Source organism: Onychomys torridus, chromosome 9, assembly GCF_903995425.1.
Source record: "Onychomys torridus chromosome 9, mOncTor1.1, whole genome shotgun sequence".
NCBI classification, from domain to species: Eukaryota; Metazoa; Chordata; class Mammalia; order Rodentia; family Cricetidae; genus Onychomys; species Onychomys torridus.
Genome location: NC_050451.1, coordinates 58,887,909 through 58,912,499, shown reverse-complemented (window position 1 = coordinate 58,912,499; position 24,591 = coordinate 58,887,909). Strand labels below are relative to the sequence as shown.

Sequence of the window (24,591 nt, the reverse complement as noted above, 5' to 3'; positions counted from 1 at the left end):
CAGCCCAGGCTATGCTAAACCTCACCATTTTTTGTGTTTTAGCCTCCCAAGGACTGAGATTATAGGCTTAATGTTTCCATGCCTGGCATTTATTTGTTTATTTATTTATTTATTTGGTACAGGGGTTGAACCAAGGACCTTATGCAGCCCTTGGGTGTTTTTGTTTTTTAACTTTTCACACCTTTATCCCCTCCCGTCCGTCCGTCCGTGTGTGTGTGTGTGTGTGTGTGTGTGTCTCACAGGCTCTGACTATCTAGCCTAGGCTGTCCTTGAACTCTAGATACTGCCGAGTGCTGGGATTGATTACAGATGTGCCAAAATTCAGGGCTTGTTGTCTTCTCTCCCTCTACTGTAGGGATGTAAGAGTCGGATTCGGTTGGGACTCTTAATCCGACTGCATACCATATCGAACGTCTTGTCCGATAACCACCTTTGAAAAAGAACTGAACAACAGGTGATAGTATTATTAGCCGTAGACTAACCCACTATGCCTAACTGATTACATTTAAACGCGCCATCGATATCAATTGGGAAGCTCTCATCTTTTTCCCCCCTACTATGTCTTCACCTTCGGGAGTGTCCTTGACACAAGACCTGGACATTTTAAACCCTTCACAGCCGTGTGCGGCCAGGCCGACTGTTTTAGGCAGGGTTGTGGGGAGGCATGAGAAATGAGAGGTCCCTGGGTGTCACTCCAAGGGGCCTTGAAAGGCTAGGTCACTAGCAAGTCATCAGCTCCCCAGGACGCCCTCCCTGGCGGGCTCCCAGACGACCTAGCTAGCCCGACGCTTAGAGCGCCCCCAGCCCTCCGGCAGGGGCGGGGTTCCAGGGCCGGGTCCCGCCTCCCGCCCGCTGGGCGGCCTCCTCCGCCACCGCCGCACCGCCACCCGGAGCCGGGCCGCCAGCCGGGCCGGGCCGGGCCGCCATCATGCTGAGCCGGCTCGGGGCACTGCTGCAGGAGGCCGTGGGGGCGGTGAGCCCGGGCCCGGGGCGGACCGGAGTGGGGAGGGCGCGGGCCGGGGGCGGGGGACGGGGGTCTGCGGGCTCCTTAGGCTGGGCCCCTCCCCGGGCCCCGACGCTGCTTCCGGGCCTGTGTCTCCGGGTCGTGTCTATAGTCCCGGCCGCCCAGGAGCACCTAGCGCCGGGATTCTCTCCAGACCGACCGACCGGCTCCCTCGATCTTGCTCCCGGCTCTCGTGATCCTATGCTCGGCTCTTGTGATCCTGAGCCACGCTCCCCTGGTTCTGAGGACGGATCCCTTGATCCTGCCTCCGCGCTGCTTCCTGTTATGCTCCCTTGCGCCCCGCTCCTCGGGATCCTGCTCTCTCGCCGCAGTGCTTCTGGTTTCCTGCGCTCGAGAGCTAGCTTTCTAACTCTGCTCTCCCCAGACGCTCCCTTGTCACCAGCCCATTCCTCCCGGACCTGCCCCTCACCTCCTCCCCAGCCCCTGTCAGCCTCCTTCTTCGTTCCTGTCCCTCTTCCATTCCTCCTCACCTGGGATTGAAAACAGCCTTCCCGGTCCTCTCTTCCGTGCTAGAGAACTCCCGCGACCAGGAGTTCATGCACTGTGTTCCCTCTTTCTCAGCCAGGGCTTGGGAGTTGGGGCCCTGAGTGACTAAATCCCCAGAATGATAGAGAGCATTGCAGGGGTGGGTGGTCCTGGGATCCCGGAAGCAGCCCTCTGCAAAACACTTAATCTCAGGCCACTGATCGCAGCTGACTTTGAGTTAGGGAAGGTCAGCCTGCCTGAGGGACTTGCATGGAAGGAAGGGTGTTTTGTTTTTGTCTTTTTTACAAATGTCAGTTTGTGTTTGGGCCATTTTCTGGGAGTGCAGGTCCCTGCAGCCCACTGTGTGTGGATCACCTCATTCAGCAGCCTTGCAAGAAACGATCTGGAAAGTTAATTATTTTTTCTCATTGTATAAGAACGCCCTCTAATTGTTTGTTTAGTTTAGTCTATCAAATTGTCTCTAGAGAAACACTTTTGGGTTTGACTCCCCTTCTTTCTCTGCTCCTCCTCCCCAGTCAGAGCATTTATTACTAGTGTGTGTGTGTGTGTGTGTGTGTGTGTGTGTGTGTGTGTGTGTGTGTTTGAGACAGGGTTTCTCTGTGTCGTCCTGGCTGTCCTGGAATTGCTGTTTAGACCAGGCTGGGCTCGAACTCACAAAGATCTACCTGCCTCTGCTTCTCAAGTGCTGGGATTAAAGGTGCACCACCACAGCCTGGCTATTACTGTTATTAAAAACTAGCTCAGCCTTAGAAAAACTGGTAGAGGAGAAGGAGACACATCTGTAATCTACCTTCCCCAGCACCCCTGTCCTGCTCTGTCCTGAGGATCAGGGTCTAGGGTACCCCAAGAGGGAGAGTTTCCAAAATGACCCTTTCTTCTCCTTTCTGTCCCAAATAAAAACAACTGTCATTTTAGAACATGGTCTAATAAACTAATTGATACTTCTGGACACAGCTCGATTTACAGGGAGGGTTGGAAGGGTGTACAGTCCTAAACTTCCTTGATCCTACACTCTGAGTGCATAAAGCTGAGCACCAGGGCCTGAAGGTACAGAGTGGAGGGATATATTTTTAGGCAGGTGACCTGCAGTGTGCATCATATAGACAATTGTCCTGGAAGTGTGATTAATACTACACAGTACTCCCTCTTTTCAGTTCCACCCACTGTTGGTGGTGGTGGGGTGCTGGTGGTGTGGTGGAGGTTGTGATGGTGGTGGTGGTGGTGGTGGTGGTGGTGGAGGTGGTGTGGTGGTGCTGGTGGTGGAGGTGGGTTTTCCCTCAGCGGGGACCACCAAGTCATTATGACCCACTCAGAATGCTTCTTTCTGCCCCCTCCTGGCAGAACAGAATAGAAACCCTCGTGGCTCTTTCTAAAAATACTGCTATCTTTTAGCGTTTTCTTTGGTCTGGTATCTAGTAGTAGATTCAGGTAGAGATTTTGGCCCTCTTTCTTCTGTGCACCAGGTTGTGATGGCTGCCCTGCCTTCCCTGGGTCTCCTGTTCTTATGTGAATAGCCCCCCCTTTTTTTTTCTATGAAGTTTGGCCCAAGGATTTTGGAACTCATAGATGAAATTTGAGGCTAGCTGGAGACCCTATCACAGAAACTGTGAGGTCACTGGGGTGCTGGCCAAAGCTCCAAGGACTTTCCAGGTCAAGAAAGTATGACAGGAGTGTCTTCAGGAGCTCCCTAAGAGTTGGTAAAAAGCCCTTCTGGGGTTTACAGATAAAAGCCAGCCCTGGCCACTGGGAAGTTCAGTCTATCGGAACCTGACTCAGTGTTACATGTGAGAGCATGATGAGTCAGTCAGTCACTCCTTGTGGATGGGGTATCTTATTATTACATTTATTTAGTATATATGTGTTTGGGGGTATGCCACAAGCAGGCATGTGGAGGTCGAAGGTCCTGGGACTCAAACTCAGCAGCAAGGTCTTTAACACAAGCCGTCTTACCATCTCGGGTGGAGTGTCTTGAAGGACTGGGCAGTGCCTTTCTGGAAGACTCACTGACCTTGCATCTAATTTATTTTAGTGTTTTTTGAGACAGGATCCTTCTTGTAGTTCTCACTGTCCTGGAACTTGCTTTGTAGACCAGGCTATCCTTGAACTCACAGAGATCCTGCCTCTGTCTCCCGAGTAGAGTACTGGGATTAAAGGCATGTGCCACCACACCTTGCAACTACTAATTTTGAGTCTTCTACCTGCATGGTGGGTGGGGAGTGCTTCAAAGTCTCTGACTGGTCCCGTGTGGGTCCTGTGTCATGCCGCCACCCACCCACCCACCCACTTTGCCCTGGCCAGCGAAATACCTTCCTGCCTCTGTCTCCTCTTTTGCCTGACATTGCCAGATAGATCTTTCCAAAACATTCCTTTGGAGGTGACACTGACCTTGCTGCCTTAAAAACAGCAACAACAACAAAAACCCAGAACAGGCTTCTTGGCTTGGCCTGGGAGACCCACAGGCCACACGCCCTTTCCCCCGCTGCCCTCTGCCCAGTTTTTTCTGCTGGGAACATCTTCCTTGCACTGCTGAAATTTGAGCCCCTTGGAGTTCTTATTCTTTGGCAGGATCTTGAAAGGAACTTGTTAGTGGCCCCTCTAAAGATTTACTATTTTTGCCTGGTGGTGTTGGCGGCGGCGGCGGCGGCGGCGGCGGCGGCGGCAGCAGCAGCGATCACCTTTAATCCCAACACTCAGGAGGCAGGCAGATCTCTGTGAGTTCAAGGCCAGCCTGTTCTACAGAGCAAGTTCCAAGACAGCCAATGGTGTACAGAGAAACCCTGTCTTGAACCCCCGACACAGACACACACACACACACAAGCATTTATTATTTTTACTTTGTATATATGCCTATCTATGTCACGTGTGTAGGTTCCTGTGGAAGCTAGAAGAGGATGTTGGATCCCCTGGTGCTGGAGTGACAGACAGTTGGGGAGCATCTGACATGGGTGCTGGGAACCGAACTCAGGTCCTCCTGAAGAGCTGCAAATGCTCTTTGCTGAGCCATCTCTCTAGCCCCTAGAGGTGACACCTTTTAAGAGGTCCCTTTCCACTCCTGCTACTTCTTCATAGATCAGTGTTTTGCAACTTTATATTCTTTTCTTGGTGGCAGCACGTTTACTGGAGGCTGAGTTATCATGAGATGCTCGTGGCATGGAGCATGGCGCCCCGTACCTAGGAGGCACTCACGAGATGCGTACCAAATGAATGACTGTAGAGGACGTCCTGCTCTGGACATGCCTGGTCCTTCACTGACCTCACTGTGGAGTCTTAGGGCTAGACAAGTGTAAAGGAATGATGGACCCCAGGACATTGTGACCTGAGCAGACACCTAGAGGAAATAAACACTCAGGGTAGGGACTGTTGATACATTTCTGTCCTGTTAACAACTTTTTCCTTTTTTTAAAAAAAAAATAACTTTTTTCTGCATTTCATAAAAAATACTGTATTTAGATAATTTCTACCCCTTACCCTCCTCCCACACTTCTTCTATGCCCCACCCCCTCTCATATTCATGACCTCTCCTTTAGTTATTATTGTCACACACACACACACACACACACACACACACACACAGCTGCTATTAACTGTCTGCAGCTCTTTATCTGGGGGTGGGACCTTTTGAACGTTTCCCGCATCCGTGTTGGCATGCCAGCTGATGTTGTCATTGTTCAGGTCTTGATTAGGTGACCATACCGTTGGGATTTGATGGGCGCAGCTTCCCTGTCCTATAGCAGACACTATGTGGCAGCAGATGTCCTGGTCCTCTGGCTCTTCCCGTCTTTCCACCCCTCTTCTTCAGTGATCCCCGAGCCTTAGGTCTAGGGGTATGTTGTGGATGTATTAATCAGGGCTCTTGTTCTCTGCCTGTAAACATTTACTGTACGGGGAAAGAGGATGCTTTCAGGACAATCGCTCACCCTCAGTTCAAGGCCAGTTTTGGCTGGAGTGCCTAGAGGGAGAGACTACTTTGGGGGAAGGGGATTGGAGAGGCTTGCAGAGAGCAGTGTGAGAGGTCCCCAGGGCAATGAGAGGAGGTGGGCAGGAGTTCGGGGTGCAGACCGTGGCCTGGGACAAAAGATGGAAGTACTCCATAAGTAAAGCACCTCCTTTGTAGGGTGTAGAAGTGTCCGCCATCTGAATAGAGCCTGCCATGGCCTTGGACATAGGCTTTTAGACTCCAGCAGGGCCTGAAAGCTTTCCCCACGTGTACCATTTTCTTCTCAGGTGCCCCTGTGCGGTTGGCAGTCTCCCTGTTGTAGTATGTGTGGGTTTTGGATTGTGCAGAAGTACTTCTGTTTCTCCTTCAGCATGCTTACTTCTTGGGGACAGAGCCTGTGGGATGGGGACATGTTGGGAGAGAGAGTCCTCTGGGGAGACGATGATGCTGTGTGCTGGAGAAATGAATTACTCTTCCCTTTGAAAGCTGGGAACAGAACGCTTTCTCTAGGACCTAGAACTCACCCAACTGGACACTGAACAGGCACGTGGGCTTCTGGTCCCTTGAGTGCCGGGTGCTAGTGGGGCCTTGGTTGGCACTCCCACAAAGACCATGTCTACTCTGTCTGCAGCGGGAGCCCAGCATTGACCTGCTGCAGGCCTTTGTGGAGCACTGGAAGGGTATCACACACTACTATATCGAGAGCACAGGTAAGCCTTCTGCTCCCCAGCCTGGGACCCAGCGGGGGAGCTGGGGAGAGTGGGCAGAGAGTGACCACCGGTGTCTTAGGAAGGTGACGGCAGGGTCCTGGACAACAGGACATCTCTGGGCTGAGCCAGGGAGACAGACAGATGGGAGCAAGACCCAGAGTCCTAACCACTGCTGGTCTTCATGGTTAAATTGTTGGCGCCACTCTGACTTTTGGGAGAGGAGTTGTGTGAGTAATAAGTAAGGACAAGAAGGTTGGGGACCTCACTGGCCTGGCTGCATGGTAAAGGTGGCCCTCTTTGCTTTAGTTTCCAGCTGGATACAGTCCCTAGGCCTTCAGTCCTAAGTGCTTGTCACTAGGACTGTTGATTAAAGGAAATACAACAGGGCTTGGATGTAGTTTAGTTAGTTAGAGTGCTTGCCTAGCTCAGAGACCTGTGTTCAGTCCTTAGTGCGTAAACCAGGTGATGGTGCATGCCTGTGATCAAGTGCTTAAGAGATGAGAGCAAGGGGATCAGAAGTGCAAGGTCACCCTGGGATACATGAGACGTTGTCTTGGAGAGCAGGTCAGGGAGAGGAGAAAGATGCTCAATAAATGATTTTGCCTTGGCCACCCTAAGACGTACAAGTAGGGAAGCTGAGGTGTGGCGCATGCCTGGGTCCCCTTTTCTCTTAGTCTCTGAGGGCCAAAGCATTCATGCATTAGCCCACCATAATGACTCAGCAAAGGTCAGAATCTGATTGGCTGCTTTGTGGTCAGTAAGCCTGGCTGCCGGGTAACTAGTTCTGTATCCCTCGTTTTCCATCTCCCTGAGTTCAGACCATGTCTGGGCTTATGACTTTCCTAGAGGCTTCCTTTCCATCGTGAGCCAGCCCATGGAATTAAAATGGCCTTTGAGCACCACTTTGGGGGAGCCTTGGAGGATTGTTTAGACCAGGCCTCCTTCAGTCTTGGCACAGTGAAGGCCAAGACTGGACTGTTTGTGTTGAAGGGGGAATAACTGTCCTGTCTGGCCTCTCTTTCAACTACGGCAACCATACATGTCTCTAGACACTGACAAATGTTTCGGGGTGGGGGAATTTCTTCCCAGTTGGGAGCCACTCTTTTAGACTAAAAATCATATGCTGTATGTCTCTCTCCGTATTGGGGATTGGTTGAACCCAGGGCAGGCCTTCCCACCCCATCCCCCGCTGAGCTACATCCCTCAGCCTTTTTTACTTTTTATTTTGAAACAAGAGCTCACTAAATTGTGTAAGCTGGCCTCAAACTCACTCTGTAGCCCAGGCAGGTCTTGAACTTACTATACTTCTGTCTCACCAGCCTCCTGAGAAAGCTGAGATTACAAGCCTGTGTCACCAAGCCCAGCCTAAAGCTTGGAGTCTTCCGACTCAGTGCAGCTAGGCCTTGAATTTCCAGAGTCAGCTCTAGACCAGAGTTACAGGGAGAGGGTGGAACAAGCTCCTTGCTTAACAGCTTATGCCTTAAAGGAAAGCTAGGGGGTGCTCCTGGGCCACTTAGAAAGCTCTCTCTATACTGAGGTGCCTCAGAGTCAACTGGCAGGTTGTCTGCTTTCCTCTGACTTCCCTGAATGGAAAGGGGATAAGAGCAGGCCCCAGGAGAAGCTAGGAAGGAAGCTGCTGAAGTACAGCCTGAACAATCACAGGACAGATTCCATAGCTGCTCACTTAAACCTGGAATAGGTAGGCAGCTCTCAGAACATCTCCTGTGGACCCATGTCCTCCTTTGGGCCCATGAGGGGGTCCCTGTTCTCACTTTGGTACACCTACATTGACACACTGGGGCAAACACACACTGTCAGTCAGCAGGCTGTATCCTGGGCTTATCCTCTACCACTTACCTTTTTAAAATACGCAAGTATCAGCTGTAATGGTGGCCCTCAGCCCATTTCAGGTGTGACTTCCTTCTGGGCTTGGCGAGAGAGGGTCTAACGCTCTTCATGTCGCCTACCCTTGTGTCTTGACTCTTGATTAGATGAAAACACCCCAGCCAAGAAAACAGATATTCCCTGGCGGCTGAAGCAAATGCTGGACATCCTGGTGTATGAAGAGAGGCAGCAGGTATCCTCTGGTGAGGCTGGACCCTGTCTGGAATACTTGCTACAGCACAAGATCCTGGAGACCCTGTGCACTCTGGGCAAAGCAGAGGTGGGCATGCTCCTGGGGCATCTGGAAATTTCCATGCCAGGCAAACCCTTATTCCATGCTCTTCTGTCTGTGCTGCTCTCCCTTGATGGAGCAAGTACTGTGGCTGTGTTACCTGGGGTAGCCCACCCCATCACTCAGCAGAGAGGAACCTGCCGCTTTGTGGAGTCTGTTGTAGGTGCTAGGTGCTGGGAATTGAGGGACAGGTAGTCACACACAGTGGGCCCTTGTTATCCCAGAGGATTGGTCCTAGGACCCCACCACCCTTCCTCTCAGATCCAAAATCTGTGGCTGTTCAAGTCCTTTATATAAAACGGGATCTGGGGGCCAGCAAGATGGCTCCGTGGGTAAAGGCAGTTGTTGCCAAGCCTAACGACTTGAATTCAGTTCCTGGGATCCACATGGCGGGAGAGAGCTAGAGATTGTCCTTTGACCTCCACGTGTGCAACGTGGCATATGTGTGCAAGTGCGTACACACATAATTAAGTAAATAAATAAAAATTTAAATAGGGTTCATAAGGAGCGATAGGTAGAAAGAGATGATGGATAGGTTGGTAGATGACAGACAGATACCCAGGGATGACTGTAATGCCTTTAAATCATCTCTAGATTGCTTAAAATTAATAAATGTAAGTACTATGAAACTCATGATGCTACAATAATTAGGTAATAAGAAAAAGGTCTGTAAATGTTTTGAATATTTTTTGATCTGAGGCTAACTGAACCTATACATACAAAACCAGTAGATATGGTTGGAGGACCAGCTGTACTGTGTTCAGTAATGACCCCGTCATAAAAGGAACTAATTCAGGAAAGGGAGTTGGGGAGGTAAAGGGAAGAACTGTTTTACACACTGTGTGGAAGAGGCCTCCCAGAGAAGAAGGCCTCTGAGTCAGGACTCGGGAGGCATGAAATCCTGTGGCTCTCTGGAGAGGATTATTTCAGGCTGTTGGCTTGAAGCCTCACCTCTGACAGTATGTTCCATCTCAGTACCCTCCAGGCATGCGACAGCAAGTGTTCCAGTTCTTCAGCAAGGTCCTAGCCCAGGTACAGCACCCACTGCTACACTATCTGAGTGTCCACAGGCCTGTGCAGGTGAGGATCAAGGAGACATGGGGTGTCCGGGCATCCGACCTCCTTTTCCCAACACCCCATTCTTCTGGGTTTCTTCCTTATTCTTCCTTTAGAAACTTCTCCGACTTGGTGGGGCAGGCCCTGGATCCCTCACAGAAAAGGAAGAAGTTCAGTTCACCAGTGTCCTCTGCTCTAAGATCCAGCAGGATCCAGAGCTGCTGGCCTATATTCTGGAAGTAAGTGCTTTTGTGGGGGAACAGGGTGTGGTGCAGAGGCAAGCCCTCCCATCCCTGCTGAGGAAGCAAGAGGGGATGGTACTCACAAGCACTCACGGATGAGGCGCATTTTTTAAATTTTATTTTATTTACTTATTTATTTTACCTACTCTGTATTTTTGTTGCATTTTGAACTTTTTTTTTTTTTTTTTTGGCTGAGGTGGTGGTGGTGGTGGTTGGCGGCGGCTCCTCATATACTCCATGCTGACTTCAGACTCACTGTGTAGTAGTCAAGGATGACCTTGAACTTCTGACCCCCCTGCCTCTATCTCACTAGTATTGTTTATGGGCATCTATCACTGTGTCCAGTTTATGGGGTGGTGAGGATAGGACCTAGGGGTTCACATGTTCTAGGCTAGTACTATATCAGCTGAGCCACATCCCCAGCTCGTCTTGACCTTTATGTGTGCACATGCGTGTGTGCGTGTGTTTAGGTCAGGGTGAAACTCTGTAGAGTCACTCCTTCCACTTTTTTTTTCCAAGACAGGGTTTCTCTGTGTAGCTCTGCGCCTTTCCTGGATCTTGCTCAGTAGCCCAGGCTGGCCTCGAACTCACAGAGATCCACCTGCCTCTGCCTCCCGAGTGCTGGGAATTAAAGGCCTGCGCCACCACCGCCCGGCTGGTCCTTCCACTTTTACATGGGTCTGGGTCTGAAGACCGTACTGAGGTCCCACACCTCCTGTAGCAAATGCCTTTACCAGATGAGCCATCTGGTTGGCTCCTATTTTGGCTTTTTTTGAGACAGGCTTTCTCTATGTGTACACCCCAGGTTTGGCCCAACCTCACAATCCTCCTGCCTCAGCCTCCCAGGTTCTGGAATTACAGTATGTACTACATGATGCCTGGCAAGACACGTAGCAAGCAGGCTGTGTAGCCCAGGCTGGCCTTGAACTTGTGATCCTCTTCCCTCTGCCTCCCAAGATTACAGCATGCTCCACCACACCTGGCTCTTACCCTGCACTCTCAGGGAAGCACCTTGTGGGATGGAGTGGGTCTCTCTGACCTTGGCCTCACCCCACCCTTCTTTACAGGGTAAAAAAATTATAGGCAAGAAGACATCCAGAGAACCTACAGCTCTGCCTGAAGACCTGACTGGCTCCAGGGACAAGGACTGTCCCCATAGTGATGCTCCCGGCAGGAATCCTGGACTGGATAGGGGGCACTGTGGTGTCCCAACCTTGAGCAGCGACCTGCCTGCTGAGACTGAGGGGCCAGACAATGGGCCTGGGGAGAGCAATCTCATCACCTTCCTGCTTGGGCTGTGCAAGAGCAAGGTCTGGCCGCCCCGAGATGGCAGGGGTAGGGTGGGTGAAGAGAACTCTTATCTCAGACATCATCTCCCTATCCCCTAGAAGAGTCGGGTGGCCCTGAAGGCACGGGAGAATGTATTGCTGCTGGTAAGCGTGGCCTCGCCAGCTGCTGCCACCTACCTGATACAAAGCACCTCCTGTTGTGTGGTGATAGCCGAGCACCTCTGCCAACTGTACCGGTCCATGCCTGCCTTCCTTGACCCGGCAGACATTGCCACTTTAGAGGGCATCAGCTGGAGGTAGGTCCCCGGCCTGGGGAGACTGGGAAATACCTTCAGGGGCTAGTAGTTACATAGAGTAGTCAGCCTTGCTAGCTACCTTCTCCTGGGCGGGAGAGCCAGTCCCTAGGACCCTTCCCAGCCTCCCAGAAGCCTCACTTCTGCAATCTGAGCACAACAGAGGTTCTAGATAGAGGGGAGACCAGCTCCCGGATGTCGTTCAGGAAGGCCTGGAAGCTTTGTGTTCATCGTCCAGACTCCTGTTTCTGTTTCTCTTAGGTTACCCAGTGCTCCATCTGATGAGGCCTCTTTCCCCGGCAAGGAGGCTCTGGCTGCCTTCCTGGGCTGGTTTGATTACTGTGACCACCTTATCACAGAGGCACACACGGTGAGCAGGGGCAGGTGTGACCTGGGTTCTGTGCAGGCTCCCTTTGGTGTCTCATCTCAGTGATGGAGTTGAGCTGATGTACGGTGACTTGGGACCAGATGCCAGCTTGGCCCTGGTTAGCCAGGCTCTTCTGACATATTTGGGGCTGTGTGAAGACACCATTATTTTTTTTTAGGAATGAATGTGATGGGGTATGAATGTAGAAGATATATTCTCTGGCTCCTAGGTGGTTGCAGATGCCTTGGCGAAGGCTGTAGCAGAGAAGCTGTTTGTAGAGACCCTGCAGCCCCAGCTCCTGCATGTGTAAGTGTTTGTTCAGTCCCTTGGCCGTGGTCTGTGTCTGGCCCACCCTACCAGGCCTCTTCCCAGAACAAAGGCCAGGGACTACCTGTTGATGCTTGCTGGATCTAACATGCATATGGCTCTAAGCCCCATGGACTGGAGAGTAGCTTCCCACCCCAACTCTAGGACCTCACAAGGGATGGGGAGGTAGCTAGAGATTTGCCAGGCTATAAAGGAAGGAGAACAAGAAAGGCTCTGCACTGCCACACCCATTCACACACACACACACACACACACACACACACACACACACACACACACACACACCCTCCTCTGCTCTCCCTCTCTCCCTACAGATCTGAGCAGACCATCCTGACGTCCACTGCCCTGTTGACAGCCTTGCTGCGCCAGCTGCGCTCCCCTGCACTGCTGCAGGAGGCCATGACCTTCCTCTTGGGCACTGACCAGCAGCCTGCAGCCCCAGAGGACAGCCCCCATACTCTGGGCACACACCTCATCATGCACTGTGACCATCTCTCTGATGAGGTAAAGCAGAAGAGCCTTCATCTCAGCTTGCTCCACAGCCATGTGAACCTTGGGGCTTCCAGAGGGTTCTCTCCTGCTCCAGATAGCTCAGCCTCAGGCCTCCCTCAGGCCAAAGCAGTAGCAGTGTATGATGTGCAGCCATGCTGTCTCTGTCATGGCTCTCTGTATATTTTGCCAACTGCTTTTCTATTCATTCAGCCTTCCGGAAACCTGAGCACTCTGAAGTAGTCCCATGTTTTCTAGTACAGAAATGGAGGCACAGAGAAGCCTATGGGTTTGCCTGAGATGGTACATCAAATGAGAAATGGAACACTTGCTCTAGCCTCTGACCGACAAGGGAGGTGACCCCTGCCTTAGAGACCCCTGTCTGGCATTGGTTCTCAGGCACTGAGAAACCAGGAGGAGGCAGCGGTGGTGGTGCACGCCTTTAATCCCAGCACTCGGGAGGCAGAGGCAGGAGGATCTCTGTGAGTTCAAGGCCAGCCTCAGTTACAGAGCCAGGTCCAGGATAGCTAGGGCTACACAGAGAAACCCTGTCTTGAAAGAGAGAGAAGCCTACAGGGTGACAGGAGGGTCCTCTGCTGCCCCTCTCTCACTCTAGATCAGCATTGCCACCTTGAGGCTATTTGAGGAGCTGCTGCAGAAGCCCCATGAGCGAGTCATCCGCAATCTGGTCCTGCAAAACCTTGAGGGCCGCCTGTATGTGGCCCGGGGCTCGCCAGAGCCTGAGAACTATGAGGACACCCTGTAAGTGGAACAGGGAAGGAGGGAAGGTTGGAGGGATGGGGGGAGGGTGGGTTGGTGGGTGGGTGTGTGCTGCCCAGGACTCAGCACAACAGTGCACACCACGCATCCAGCTGTTCATTGGTGCGTGCTGGTCTCCCCGCCTGCAGAGATCTGGAGGAAGACCCCTACTTCACTGATGGCTTCCTTGACTCTGGCCTTCAGCCCTCCACAAAGCCTCCCGCGGCTCCTGCCACCAGTTCGGACGGCAGAACAGCGGTGACCGAGATCGTCAACAGGTGGGGAGGAGGTTAGGCAACTGGAGTCGCCTGAATTCGCTTCTGTCACTGGGGTCCTGTGAACAGCAGAGAGAGCGGGGGAAACCTGGGGAGGCGCCTCCACACCTAGGCCCCTGTCTCTTAGCTTCCTTTGCCTGGTCCCTGAGGAAGCCAAGACATCAGCCTTCCTGGAGGAGAACGGATATGACACATACGTGCACGATGCCTACGGCCTGGTGAGTGAAGGTCCTTGGCTCCCCTCCTCCTCTAGGCTCTTCGATGTCCTGATACATCCCCCTGACCCCACACTGTTTTCATGGGGTCCCTCAACTAGGCCTTTCTGGGCCTACTCCTTCGACCCTCTCTCCCCTCTGCTTCAGTTCCAGGAATGCAGCTCTCGTGTAGCCCCCTGGGGCTGGCCCCTGGGCCCAGCGCCCCTGGACTCTCACGAACCCGAAAGGCCCTTCTTTGAAGGCCGCTTCCTCCAAGTGCTCTTCGATCGCATGGCCCGGGTTTTGGATCAGGTAGCCACAAAGACTGTGTGCCTAGGAGAGCTCCGCGCTGGGCCTTGTGACCAGTAGGGGCTGGTGACCAGGGTGGACCCCTCTTGGGTTCCTCAGCTCCACGGCCCCTTTACCTTTCCCCAGGCGGGAAGCCCTGTCTCGCCTGTTCTCTACACGCCCTAACATGCTCTGGCCCTCAGCCCCAGGGAATCCATGACATACACATATCACGTGAGTCTCCCACCCCCGCACACATTCACACCAGCCAGGCGCCTTGCTTGGGGAGTACAAAAAAATGCTCACCACCCCTTGCCAACATTCAGGGTTGTCCATCTCGTTCTCTACAGCCATACAGCCTGAACCTACAAGTGACCTCAGTCCTGTCCCGGCTCGCCCTGTTCCCCCACCCCCATATCCATGAGTACCTCCTGGATCCCTACATCAGCCTGGCCCCTGGCTGCAGGAGCCTGTTCTCTGTGCTTGTCAGGGTAAGGATGAGGGTGTGACAGGAGGGACAGAGCAGGGCAAGGGGTGGGAATGGAGAAGTAGGCACCCATACCAGTGCCAGGAAAAGCGCAGGCTTTCCAATCCCGTCTCTCACCTCCTATGGAATGGTGGAGCCAGGGACAGCTGTGGGACACGGTCAGTTCTCATCTTAGTCCTTTCCGGACTCTAGGTGATCGGGGACTTGATGCAAAGAATTCAGAGGGTACCCCAGTTTCCGGGCAAACTGCTCCTGGTGCGCAAGCAACTGATGGGCCAGATTCCCGGAGAGCAGTAAGTAGACCAGGGAAGTGGGTGCCCAGGGTTGGGGAGGCAGCACTGAGGAGTCTCCTGGGTCAAGCCTTGTAGACATGGGCTGTCATGCCATAGGCACACCTGCTGACTCCCAGCCATACCATCTCCCCCTACCCACCACTGTCTCTCCTCAGTCTGGACCATCAGACCCTACTCCAGGGCGTGGTAGTGCTTGAGGAATTCTGCAAGGAGCTGGCCGCCATTGCGTTTGTCAAGTTTCCCCCACATGGTCCTTACCTGAACTTCTCTCCACCCCCGGAAGGGCAAGTCTGAGCCAGGAGCATGATGGGCGGAGGGGGAAGACGCCTGCCTGTACTTCTGCCCACAGGGCGGCTTCCTGCCTGGCCATGCTGCCACGCTGTTCTCCAGACTGGGGACTTCGGCTGCAGGAGACCTCACTTGTTGACCACGTGAGCTGAGGTTTCAGGGTGGTGTCACGGAGCAAAAGAGCTGGCTTCTAAGGCCGTGGTGTTCTTGGGGCCTTCTTAGAGCAGCTGGAGGATGGCCAGTGAGCATCTAGACCCTAACCCTGCTATACTGTGACCAGGGCCACAACATGAGACAACTCTAGGGGCAAGGGAGATGAACTGCTGCCTTTGAGGCTTGCTGGAAATCCAGTCCAGAGAGACAGGGCCAGGAACCCTGTCTGTCACGTTAGCTATCATGGAAGCTGCTGAGACTCGGCCGGTTTCTTCATGGCTTCCTTGGTGTGAACAGTAGGGAAGGGGACAGGGAGAGGGACTGTGGGGAAGCCCCCTCTTCCTGCTCTGCCCTCCTGGAGACAGTTGCAAAATTTCCAACTGCCTCATGGCAGAAGCCCAAAGCATGCTCCGCGCCCAGGCGGGGGCAGCTGCTAACAAGAGCCTTGGCTCGGCTGCAGCCAGGGCAGGCGAGGGCCTTGGAGCTGGGTGCTGGGTGCCAGGCTCCAGCTCCAGCTGGTTCCTCTCTGGCGCCTTCTGAACCTGTCTCAGCAAGTCCACAACACCTGGGCAGAGAGGTCATTGACCAGGGGTGGTGGGTCTTATCCTCTGAATCCTGCCCAGTACCCAGGGATCCCAGTGAAATGCACTCCTGGGGAGCACAGGCACTCGAGGTACAGATGGGATAGGGTACCCCAACTCCAGACCCCTGAGGCCTAGTGAGGAGGGGCTGAGACACAAGCAGATAGCTCTGGTATTGTTCTTTGTGTGTCCTTCATGGCTGGGGCCGCCACCCCACCCGGCCTGAATCTGTCTCAACCTGCAAGAACACACGGGCGGTGCCAGGCATTACCTCACAACAGGCCTGCAGTCGTTGGCTTCGCTCCTGGGCAAGGAGGAGCAGGCCAAAGCCCCTTTTGCTTCCTTTTCCTGCCCATGCCGCCTCTCGAAGCCGGGCACAGGTTGCCAGGAGGTGACATGAAAGAGGAGGAAACTCAGTGACCTCTACCTCTCCCGAATTCCTCCCAGCGGGGGAGGACTTGTCTGCTGCTCCGGAGAACATCATGCACTCCTGTGTGTACTAGCTGTGCGTGTGTGTCAGTGTACATGGGCGCTGGTGTGAGAGCAGATCTTGGTGGAGTGGGTCTACACTCTTGAGATTCTTACTGTTGGAGGGTCTGGACCATAATGCACTTCGGCATTTGCATGATGTCTTCACAACAGCACAGCAATAAACAGTGTGATTGTGTGGACGCGATGCGCCTCAGTCCTGCTTGGCTTCTTCCCAGCGCTCTTCTGTCCCCTTTGAGCCAGCCCATCTTTCACCCAAGGAAGACAAACTCAGTTCCCTTTCCAGCACTGGAGGAGAGAGAGCTGGTAGACATTGCAAATTTGATACTCCCGGGGACCAGCCCCGAACTGACTCTTGGCTGAGCAGCATTGTTTCAATTCGGTTCACCTCCAACTCAGCCTTCCAGCAATAGTCAGCAGGCCGTGGCAGGGCTTGTGCAAGCCTCATCTTGTGTGTGGCTGTGTGCTGTGTGACCACATCAGTTACAACTGGAACTGGTGAAAACTTGGTTTGGAGAGGGGATCTGAAGGGATAGTTCAGAGATAAGAGTGCTTATTTAGCCCGGCAGTGGCGGCAAACACCTTTGATTCCAGCACTTGGGAGGCAGAGGCAGGCAGATCTCTGAGGCCAGCCTGGTCTTCAGGGCAAGTTCCAGGACAGTCGGGGCTACACAGAGAAACCCTGTCTCAACAACATAATGTGTTTATTTAGCATGCCTAAGGCCTTTGGGTTCAATCCTTAACACTGCTTTTTATGTTTGTTTGGTGGGTTGGATTTTTTGAGAAAGGGTCGTGCTCTCAGGCTGGCTTTGAACTAGACAGCAATCTTTTTGCCTCATCCTCTTGAGTGCTGGAGTTACAGGTGTGTACCATGATGTCCAACTCCCAGCTTTAAGGAAAAAAAAAAAAAATGGTCTGGGAATGGGTGTTCTGAGTCATCCAGAGTGCCAGGTCAGGCAATCAGACTAGAGAAGCAGGTCTTCGGCAGGGCTCCAGTGGTGCATCGTAAAATCACCTGGAGAGGTGGATTAATAGCTAAGAACACACACTGCTCTTGCAGAGGACTGAAATTTGGTTCCTAGCACCAACATTAGGCAGCTTTCAACAGCTTTTGACTCCAACTCCAGGCGCTCTGATGTCTCGAGACTTGGGGGGCACCTGCACTCATGTGCACATACTCACACATAGAGACATACACACATAATTAAAAAGAAATCTTAAAATATTCTTTTGAGAGTAAATCTAGACAAGTGGTTCTTACCTTGTGGGTCAAGACCCCTTTGGAGATTGAAGGACCCTTTCACAGAGGTCACCTAAGACCACTGGAAAACAGGTATTTACATTATGATTCATAACAATAGCAAAATTACAGTTATGAAGTAGCGGTGAAATTAATTTTATGGTTGGGGGTCACCACACCAGGAGGAAGTGTATTAAAGGGTCACAGCATGAGGAAGGTTGAGAACCACTGTTGTAGGTTTCTTTTTGAGGTACCAGTGCCAAGCTGGAGAGTCGGTGGGAGAAACTGTTTACAAAGACATGAATTTGAGTTCCCAGCACCCAGGTGAAAAAGTGAGGTACGGCTGCCCTAGCACTGTGGGTGAAGAAGGCAAGAGGTTCACTGGGGCCTCGTTCCAGGTTCAATGAGAGACCCCTGTCTCAAGGGAATAAGGTGGAAATTGATAGAACAGGGCTCCCATCATCCTCCACTGGCTTCTGCACATGGGCACGCATGTGTGCACATACACAGATAAAAAGTGCCAGCGCCCAACTGGCTTCAGCAGCTTAGTCAGTATAGTGGGTGGACAGAATTGTCTGGGAGCTTTCTGGGTGATGGTGATGTGTACCCAGGACTGAAAATTACCAGGCTCAATAGTGGGAGTGAATGTCACTGCCCTTCTCTCTGTATAGAAACTGGAGGAGGAGTCTTGGACTGAATAAAGGGTTTTGCTTCTGGTCGGGACCATTAGGTAGCCTGCTTACCTAGCATGTGTGAGGCCTTAGGTTCAACCCACAGCACTACAAAAATGAAAAAATAGAAAAGACTATCATTTTTCTTGTTTTTTGTTTGTTTGGTTTGGTTTGGTTTGGTTTTTGGTTGTTTTTGGTTTGTTTGTTTGTTTTTTGGTTTTTTGAGACAGGGTTTCCCTGTGTAGCTTTGCGCCTTTCCTAGAACTCACTTGGTAGCCCAGGCTGGCCTCGAACTCACAGAGATCCACCTGCCTCTGCCTCCCGAGTGCTGGGATTAAGGTGTGGTTTTTTTTGAGACAAGTTCTCTCTAAGTAGTCCTGGCTGATCTGGAAGTTGGTATATAAACCAGGCTGGTCTCGAACTCATAGAGATCCCCCTGAATGTTGGGGTTAAAGGCATGTGCTACCAGCTGGGCAGCGGTGCTGCACACCTTTGATCCCAGCAGAGGCAGAGGTGGGTGGATCTCTGGTGATTAGCAACACACAATACATTTCCTTTGCTTCCACTGCCTTTGGTTTTTATTTATAAATTTTATTTTTAATTATGTGTATCTGTGGAGGGGGATGTGCACATTGAGTTGCAGTGTCCACAAAGGACAGAGAGGGTGTTGGATGGCCTGGAGCTGGAATTATAGGTGGTTATGAGCCATTCAGTGTAAGAACTGGGAATTGAACTCAGGGCCTCTGCAAGAGAGCAGAACATGCTCTTAAATGCTGAGCTGAACCATCTCTCCAGCCCCAAAGTTTTCATCAAATATAATAATAACAACAAAATAATGCTTGGCACTGGCATGCTGAAGCACACCTGTATTCTCAGGACTCAAGAATCAGAGGCATGAAGATTGCAACAAACCTGAGGCTAGCCTGGTCTATATGGGTAGATTCTGTCTCAAGAAAACAAAATCCTGTTATGGCTTGGGACTGTAACTCAGTTGGTAAAGTGCTTGAGTTCTGCAGAAGTAGGATGTTTAAAAATTCAAGGTCATCACTAGCTACATTATAAGAGTTCTTGAGGCTAGCCTGGGCTATATGAACCGAGGAAAGCACTTGAACAAAACTAAAAAGTCACCAGATAGTGGTTGTGCATACTAGCACTCTGGAGGCAGAGGCAGATGGAGCTCTCTGAGTTCGAGGCCAGCCTGGTCTACAAAGTGAGTTCCAGAACAGTCAAGGCTACACAGAGAAACCCTGTCTCGAAAAAGAAAAAAAAAAAAAAGAAAGAAAGAAAACAAAAAAACAAGCCGGGCGGCGGCGGCGGCGCATGCCTTTAATTCCCAGCACTTGGGAGGCAGAGGCAGGAGGATCTCTGTGAGTTGAGGCCAGCCTGGTCTACAGAGCGAGATCTAGGAAAGGTGCAAAGCTACACAGAGAAACCCTGTCTCAAAAAACCAAACCAAAAAAAAACAAACTAAAAAGCCAGGACCAGAGCGCACATGGAAACAGCTCAGAGCCCAGAAGGTCAAAGAGAAAGAAACTTGGGCTGAGAGGCCAAGGTGTCCCACATGCAATTTCACCAGCTCAAACTGTTCCAACACCTGGACAGGTCTGAGCTGTGTTTTTATTAGGGGTGTGGTCACTTCAAAGTCCCACCACACCCACCCCAGCAGGACAGAAAAGCTAAAGAGAGCCTGGGTGGGTTGAGGCTTCAGTGAACAGCCCTGCCTACCCTAGAAGCCCTACACTCCTGCATAACATCAGTGTCTACATCAAGAGGTAGGACCTGGGTGGCTGTGGGAGGGGCGGTGGCCCCACATCTTACCCACACGGACATTTAGGCAAGAAGGCGAGTTAAGCAACATCTTTTTACTCAGCAACGAGGACTCTGCCCTGAGAGACCAGTGCCCGTGTCCCATCCCTCTCCACATTCCTAAGGGCTTGGATGAATTAACATGCAGCTTTTACCAAAGTGGACCAGGAAATAAGATGATGCCATTTGGGATTCAAAAAGCTTCTCGCCATCTTAAGAGAAGCACTGTGTACCCTGAGAACAACCGACACCTCTGAGTACTGGATCCAAGGCACTCTCCCTTTGGGCTCAGTGTGGGGTCCCTGCACACAGTGCAGTGAGATCTCAGATCGCCACCTCTTTCCTGCCCACAGAGGGAGGGTGGATGCTCAGTTTCTGTCATCACTGACACCTCTCTATCTGCTCAGGGGAATGACAGAAGACTCCTGGAGTCTGTGCAGAAGCTGTTTTTGTAAGTCTTCCTCTAATACCTTCCACCAAAAGTAGTTCTCACCCCGAATCTTTGGGGGCTCATCTTGGATTCCTGGGTTCCGAAAAGCCACCGTCACTAACACATTCAGGCAGATACCATCCATGTGGTCTTTGCCTAGGTGCTGCAGTCCAAGCAACCCCTTGGTCTCCACTGCCAAATTGTGCATAGTGAGACACTCCTGTAGCAGCCGCAGGGTGGCCACCTTGACACCACCCCTTTGCTCCATAGGTGTGAAGCCACAGGCAGTGATGGGCAAGTGAGGTGTCCCCACTGAGCCCACCAACACCCATACCGACTGGACTGTTGTAAAGGTGGCCACCAGCCGCTGGCAGACCACACTGCAGGGAAGCTCTTGAGGCAGAATGAGAGGGTGCATGGCTTGTTGGCAGAATCTGGCACCCAGCTCTACCAAGTGCAGAACATCATAGGCTCTAAGTGGAGCGGGCAGAGAGACCCGCGGGTACCAGCCAGCCTGTAGGGACTCAGCATCTGCATCCTTGGAAGTCTTGAGAACTCCACCTAGGGTAGATTTGGAGGAAGGGGAGAGGGTCAGTCAATATGAAAAGTGTTGAGTCCCCACCCAAGCATTCCAGGGGGAAGACACCCCCACCCCCATCCAAGCTCTGAGACTGTAATAGGGTCAATGGCAATTTGCAGAAGCCACAGTATGGCTGGCTAAGGAGAACAAGCTGAGAACGTTCTGGAATGCCACCAGGTGGGCTGTACCTGTGGGTCGAGCAAGGAATACAAAACGGATCCAGGAGGCACCCCTCTCCTCCACAGACAGCAGCGTCACTGGCTCACAGAGCAGCCCAGCCTCCTCCTTCACCTCCCGCTGCATCGCCTCCACGATGGTCTCCCCAGCTTCCATTCTCCCAGCAGGGAGGTACCAGGTTCCCCGGCACTCTCTCTTGGCTTCCTGGATCATCAACACCTCATCCTGAGAGGGGAAACAAAGCAATCTTCACTGCTACCCAGCCAGTGGTGGGGCTTCAGAAAAGCAGCCCCCTAGCTGGATGGTGGCCCAAAGCTCCCTTCTTGGTAGACACCTTCAAGATGCTGGATCCTCGGGAGCCAGTCCCTGGTGTGGTTGAGCGCCGCCTCCTCTTTGCTGTAGCTCAACTTTGGATTCAGAGGGATTTCTGTTGTGGGAAAGGGCTGAGGTCCCTGGGGCGTTGCTCCAAGGAGGCCCTATCCTGAACGTTGTCACTGACTCCCATCTACGCCACTGTGTTGCTCACTTCCCCATAGGACTTACAATCAGCTTGTGTGGGTCCCTACTCTAGGGTCTACGCTTTGAAACTCAGCTCTCCCCCCCTCCCATACCTCCTACCCCTACTCGGCCAGGGTGTTTTTACGTTGACTTGTACAGAGATGCTCACTGAAAAGAACTCCCAGGGGGTCAGATGCTTGCCTGTAAGCTCCCGGTAACTATCGGTGGAGCTGGGAAGGGCTAGGAAACCCCCCCTCCCCAGTACGCCAGGCACCCAGTAAGGAAGGGAGTATACTGCAGGCCTCTCCTAGTGGAGGCGAGGTCTAGTGGATGAGACAAACCGCCCCGGGGCCTCGGCTTCTCCCTCTGTGTTATATAGAGTGTCTAGGGACGATCTCCGCTCAGCGGCTAGTGTCAGAGTGCTTTGCAACACTGGGAAGCGCCGCGCACAGGCAGCGGCCGTTGGCTCGCCTGTTCCCACCAGGGCTGGCGGCGCGCTCCCGAGACCAGCTGAAGGCCGGCGGCCGGACGCTCACCTGCTCGTTGAGGAACACGGCCAGCACCACGTAGCAGACATTCTTCCGCAGCCGCACGGGCGACAGCGGCTTGCCAGGCGGCTCCGAGTCACAGCTCTGCACCAGCAACCCCTTGCCCCCCAGCACGGTGGCCAGCGCCTCCGCCAGGCCTTCCGAGGCCATCAAGTCTCCGGGAGGTGGCAAGCCGGGACCTGCCAGACCCCCAGGGGCAGGCGGCGGGGACCAGAGCTGCGGTGGGCGGCTGAGCCCCTCGCCCCCTCCCCTGCCTTCGGGGCCAGGGCTAACGCGGAACCTCCAGGAGAGTCCGGGCTGCTGATAGGCTGCGCGTCACCACGGCCTGCCCGGATTGGCCAGCTCACGGCGGTTACCGGGGGGGCGGGGCTCCGGGGACCCGCCCTCTGTCCCCTCCACCCCCACCCCACCCGCCTCTCCCGGGTTTCAGCCGCTAGTCGCTCACTCCTCACCATCATCCCCAGCTCTTAGCTAATTCACCTAGCACGCACACGTCCGCGCGGGTTCCGACGGTGATGTCATCCTGCCTGTAGGGTGCTGAACGCCACCGCGACCAGGGTCGGTAGCGTCACTCGTCCGATGACATTACGGAAGCCCAGGCTCCGCAGTTAGCTCCCCCTGTCCAGCTTTTATCATAAACAAACTGGAGAAGTGTTGGAGACCCATAGGCCCCAAATAACTTTCTGACATCGTTAAAATGGTCTGAACGTCCTGTGGGTCGGGGCACATAACGTTGCCTTGGCGATTCTGATCTGTAGAGATCGAAGGACACAGACATTTAAAAAGTCAGCAGCAAGTCATAGGCTAAAGGATTGGTTTGGGCAAAAGAAGTGATTGACAAGGCTCAGAGGCGAGATGGGACAGGACTGGTAGAGTCAAGGTGGAACAAGACTGGGGGCGAGGGAAAGGGAGTAGGGGGATGAAAAAGCTTGGCGATGGCAAAGCGACCTTCATCAGTTCCCCCTGCTCAATGCTTTTGCCTTGTAGTTTCAAGGCTTCTGCTGCAGACTGCATCCTTAGAGGGCAGGGGTGGTGCCCTCCTACCCAGCATGCAGGGCCTGGCCATGGGGAACAGGGTGTGGGTTGTTTTGGCCAGCTCCTGTTTCTCTCCCAGCCTGACCTTTCCTCCTCTGAGCTTCTTCAACCTCGGCTCAGGACAGGGAGGCAGGGCCAGCTGGGAGGAATCCACAAAGCAGGCCAAGTCTGGGCTCCTCACCCCATCCTAGCTCCCTTTCCTGTTCCCTCCTGCTGGCTCTGTGTACCTCCTTTGGGGGACAGTGGTGCTGACAAAGCTCTGGAGTTGAAGCCAGCCAGCCAGCCACTGCTGGCTGGCTCACTCTGTGCCCTGGGTGGCCTCAATGTCCCCATCTGTAGAGTAGGTCTGTAACAACCCTCCTTGTCCCTGGTTGCTGAGAAGCCAATGGCCTGGGAGGAGCTGACTATCTGGGCTCTGTCACCAGGCAGCCCACCTGTTCTCCAGTTAGGCTGTCAAAGCCATAGCATCTGTTGCTACACAAAGGGCAACCCATAGAGCCCCTGTGAAACTGGGGAGTGTAGCTCAGCGGTAGAGAATTTACCTAGTGTGTGTAAGGCCCTGGGTTCGATACTCAGCACCACAAACAAAAACTTCTATGCTCCTTGGACCTCATTTCCACAGGACCGGTCATCTAGCCTTTTTGCCTGATGCGGATGCGGATTGCAAACTCCCTGGAGACTCGTCTATCTGAGGTGGGACCCACCTAGTGGCCCACAGTATTTTGAGGCACTTGAACACTGCTTGCTTGAGGCCACTGAAAAGCCTCCCATGGTCACTGGCAGAGAGGCAAGATCAGGCCTTAGGGTGCCGATCCACTTGCTAAAGCTCTCCCCCACTTCCTCCCCTTCCTCCTCTCCCTTCCTCTCCCTTCTCCTCCCCTCCCTCTCCTCTATTCTCCTCTCTCCTCTCCTCAACACTCTTTGCTTAGATCTTTCAGTTCCTCAGTTTTCCCATCTGTGAAGTGGAGGCAGCCCTGGTGGTACACTCCATTCTGCCTCCCAGGGATGATTTGGGAGAGGGTGAGGTCATGTCTGGGCAGGCTGGGAGAGCGGCAGAGGCGTCCTAAGATAAACAGCAGACAGCCTAACTGCCTGGAAGAGCAAAGGCTACCACAACCGCAGTTCCATTCCCCCATTATCATGGGGGGGGGGGGACGGGGGAAAAACACTCGTCTGCTGTGGAGGGCCTAATTGCCTCGTCATAAGCCACACTGAAGCAATAGAACACCAAAAGCCCCTTGTAAACACCGGAGGCATTTGAAGAGGGTACAGTCCTTCCCAGAGTGCCTGGGGAGGCAACCAAAAAGGTTGGGATTCTCAGGGCCTTGGGGGGAAAAGCAGGGGTCAGAGACAGGTGAGTCCTGGACAGAGAGGGGATTTCGAGACAGGGAAGGAAACTGAGA

At 53.0% G+C, this 24,591-nt stretch overlaps 2 protein-coding genes across 3 annotated transcripts; one reads left to right on the top strand and one right to left on the bottom strand.

Moving 5' to 3' along the window:
• Positions 1–853: 853 nt before the first annotated feature.
• Positions 854–16,390, top strand: Fam160b2 (family with sequence similarity 160 member B2). Of its 2 annotated transcripts, none has more exons than XM_036199389.1 (17): positions 854–973; positions 6,079–6,157; positions 8,149–8,321; positions 9,309–9,413; positions 9,506–9,628; positions 10,699–10,941; positions 11,020–11,216; positions 11,475–11,583; positions 11,810–11,886; positions 12,222–12,411; positions 13,013–13,158; positions 13,305–13,433; positions 13,558–13,648; positions 13,793–13,936; positions 14,263–14,403; positions 14,592–14,692; positions 14,848–16,390. In XM_036199389.1, the coding sequence occupies exons 1-17, from the start codon at positions 929–931 to the stop codon at positions 14,984–14,986; spliced, it is 2,232 nt and encodes a 743-aa protein (XP_036055282.1). In that variant the 5' UTR covers positions 854–928; the 3' UTR covers positions 14,987–16,390. The 2 variants fall into 2 exon arrangements, with proteins under 2 accessions (XP_036055282.1, XP_036055283.1); XM_036199390.1 differs by lacking the exon at positions 854–973 and adding an exon at positions 5,260–5,334.
• A 3,566-nt stretch (positions 16,391–19,956) lies between these two features.
• Nudt18 (nudix hydrolase 18) lies at positions 19,957–22,883 on the bottom strand. The gene is made up of 3 exons (XM_036199352.1): positions 22,142–22,883; positions 21,119–21,332; positions 19,957–20,911 (listed from the first exon to the last, which is right to left on the bottom strand). Exons 1-3 carry the CDS (start codon positions 22,301–22,303, stop codon positions 20,316–20,318), a joined length of 972 nt encoding a protein of 323 aa, XP_036055245.1. The 5' UTR covers positions 22,304–22,883; the 3' UTR covers positions 19,957–20,315.
• Positions 22,884–24,591: the final 1,708 nt, after the last annotated feature.

Bases quoted from the DNA above. Each gene is read 5' to 3' on its own strand.
- Nudt18 (XM_036199352.1), bottom strand. From the start codon at position 22,303: ATGGCCTCGGAAGGCCTGGCGGAGGCGCTGGCCACCGTGCTGGGGGGC. The intron at 21,333-22,141 runs GTGAGCGTCCGG...TTCCCCTCTCAG, and splicing joins CCGTGTTCCTCAACGAGCAG to GATGAGGTGTTGATGATCCA. The intron at 20,912-21,118 runs GTACAGCCCACC...AATCTACCCTAG, and splicing joins ATTCCTTGCTCGACCCACAG to GTGGAGTTCTCAAGACTTCC.
- Fam160b2 (XM_036199389.1), top strand. From the start codon at position 929: ATGCTGAGCCGGCTCGGGGCACTGCTGCAGGAGGCCGTGGGGGCG. The intron at 974-6,078 runs GTGAGCCCGGGC...CTCTGTCTGCAG, and splicing joins TGCAGGAGGCCGTGGGGGCG to CGGGAGCCCAGCATTGACCT. The intron at 11,584-11,809 runs GTGAGCAGGGGC...TCTGGCTCCTAG, and splicing joins TTATCACAGAGGCACACACG to GTGGTTGCAGATGCCTTGGC.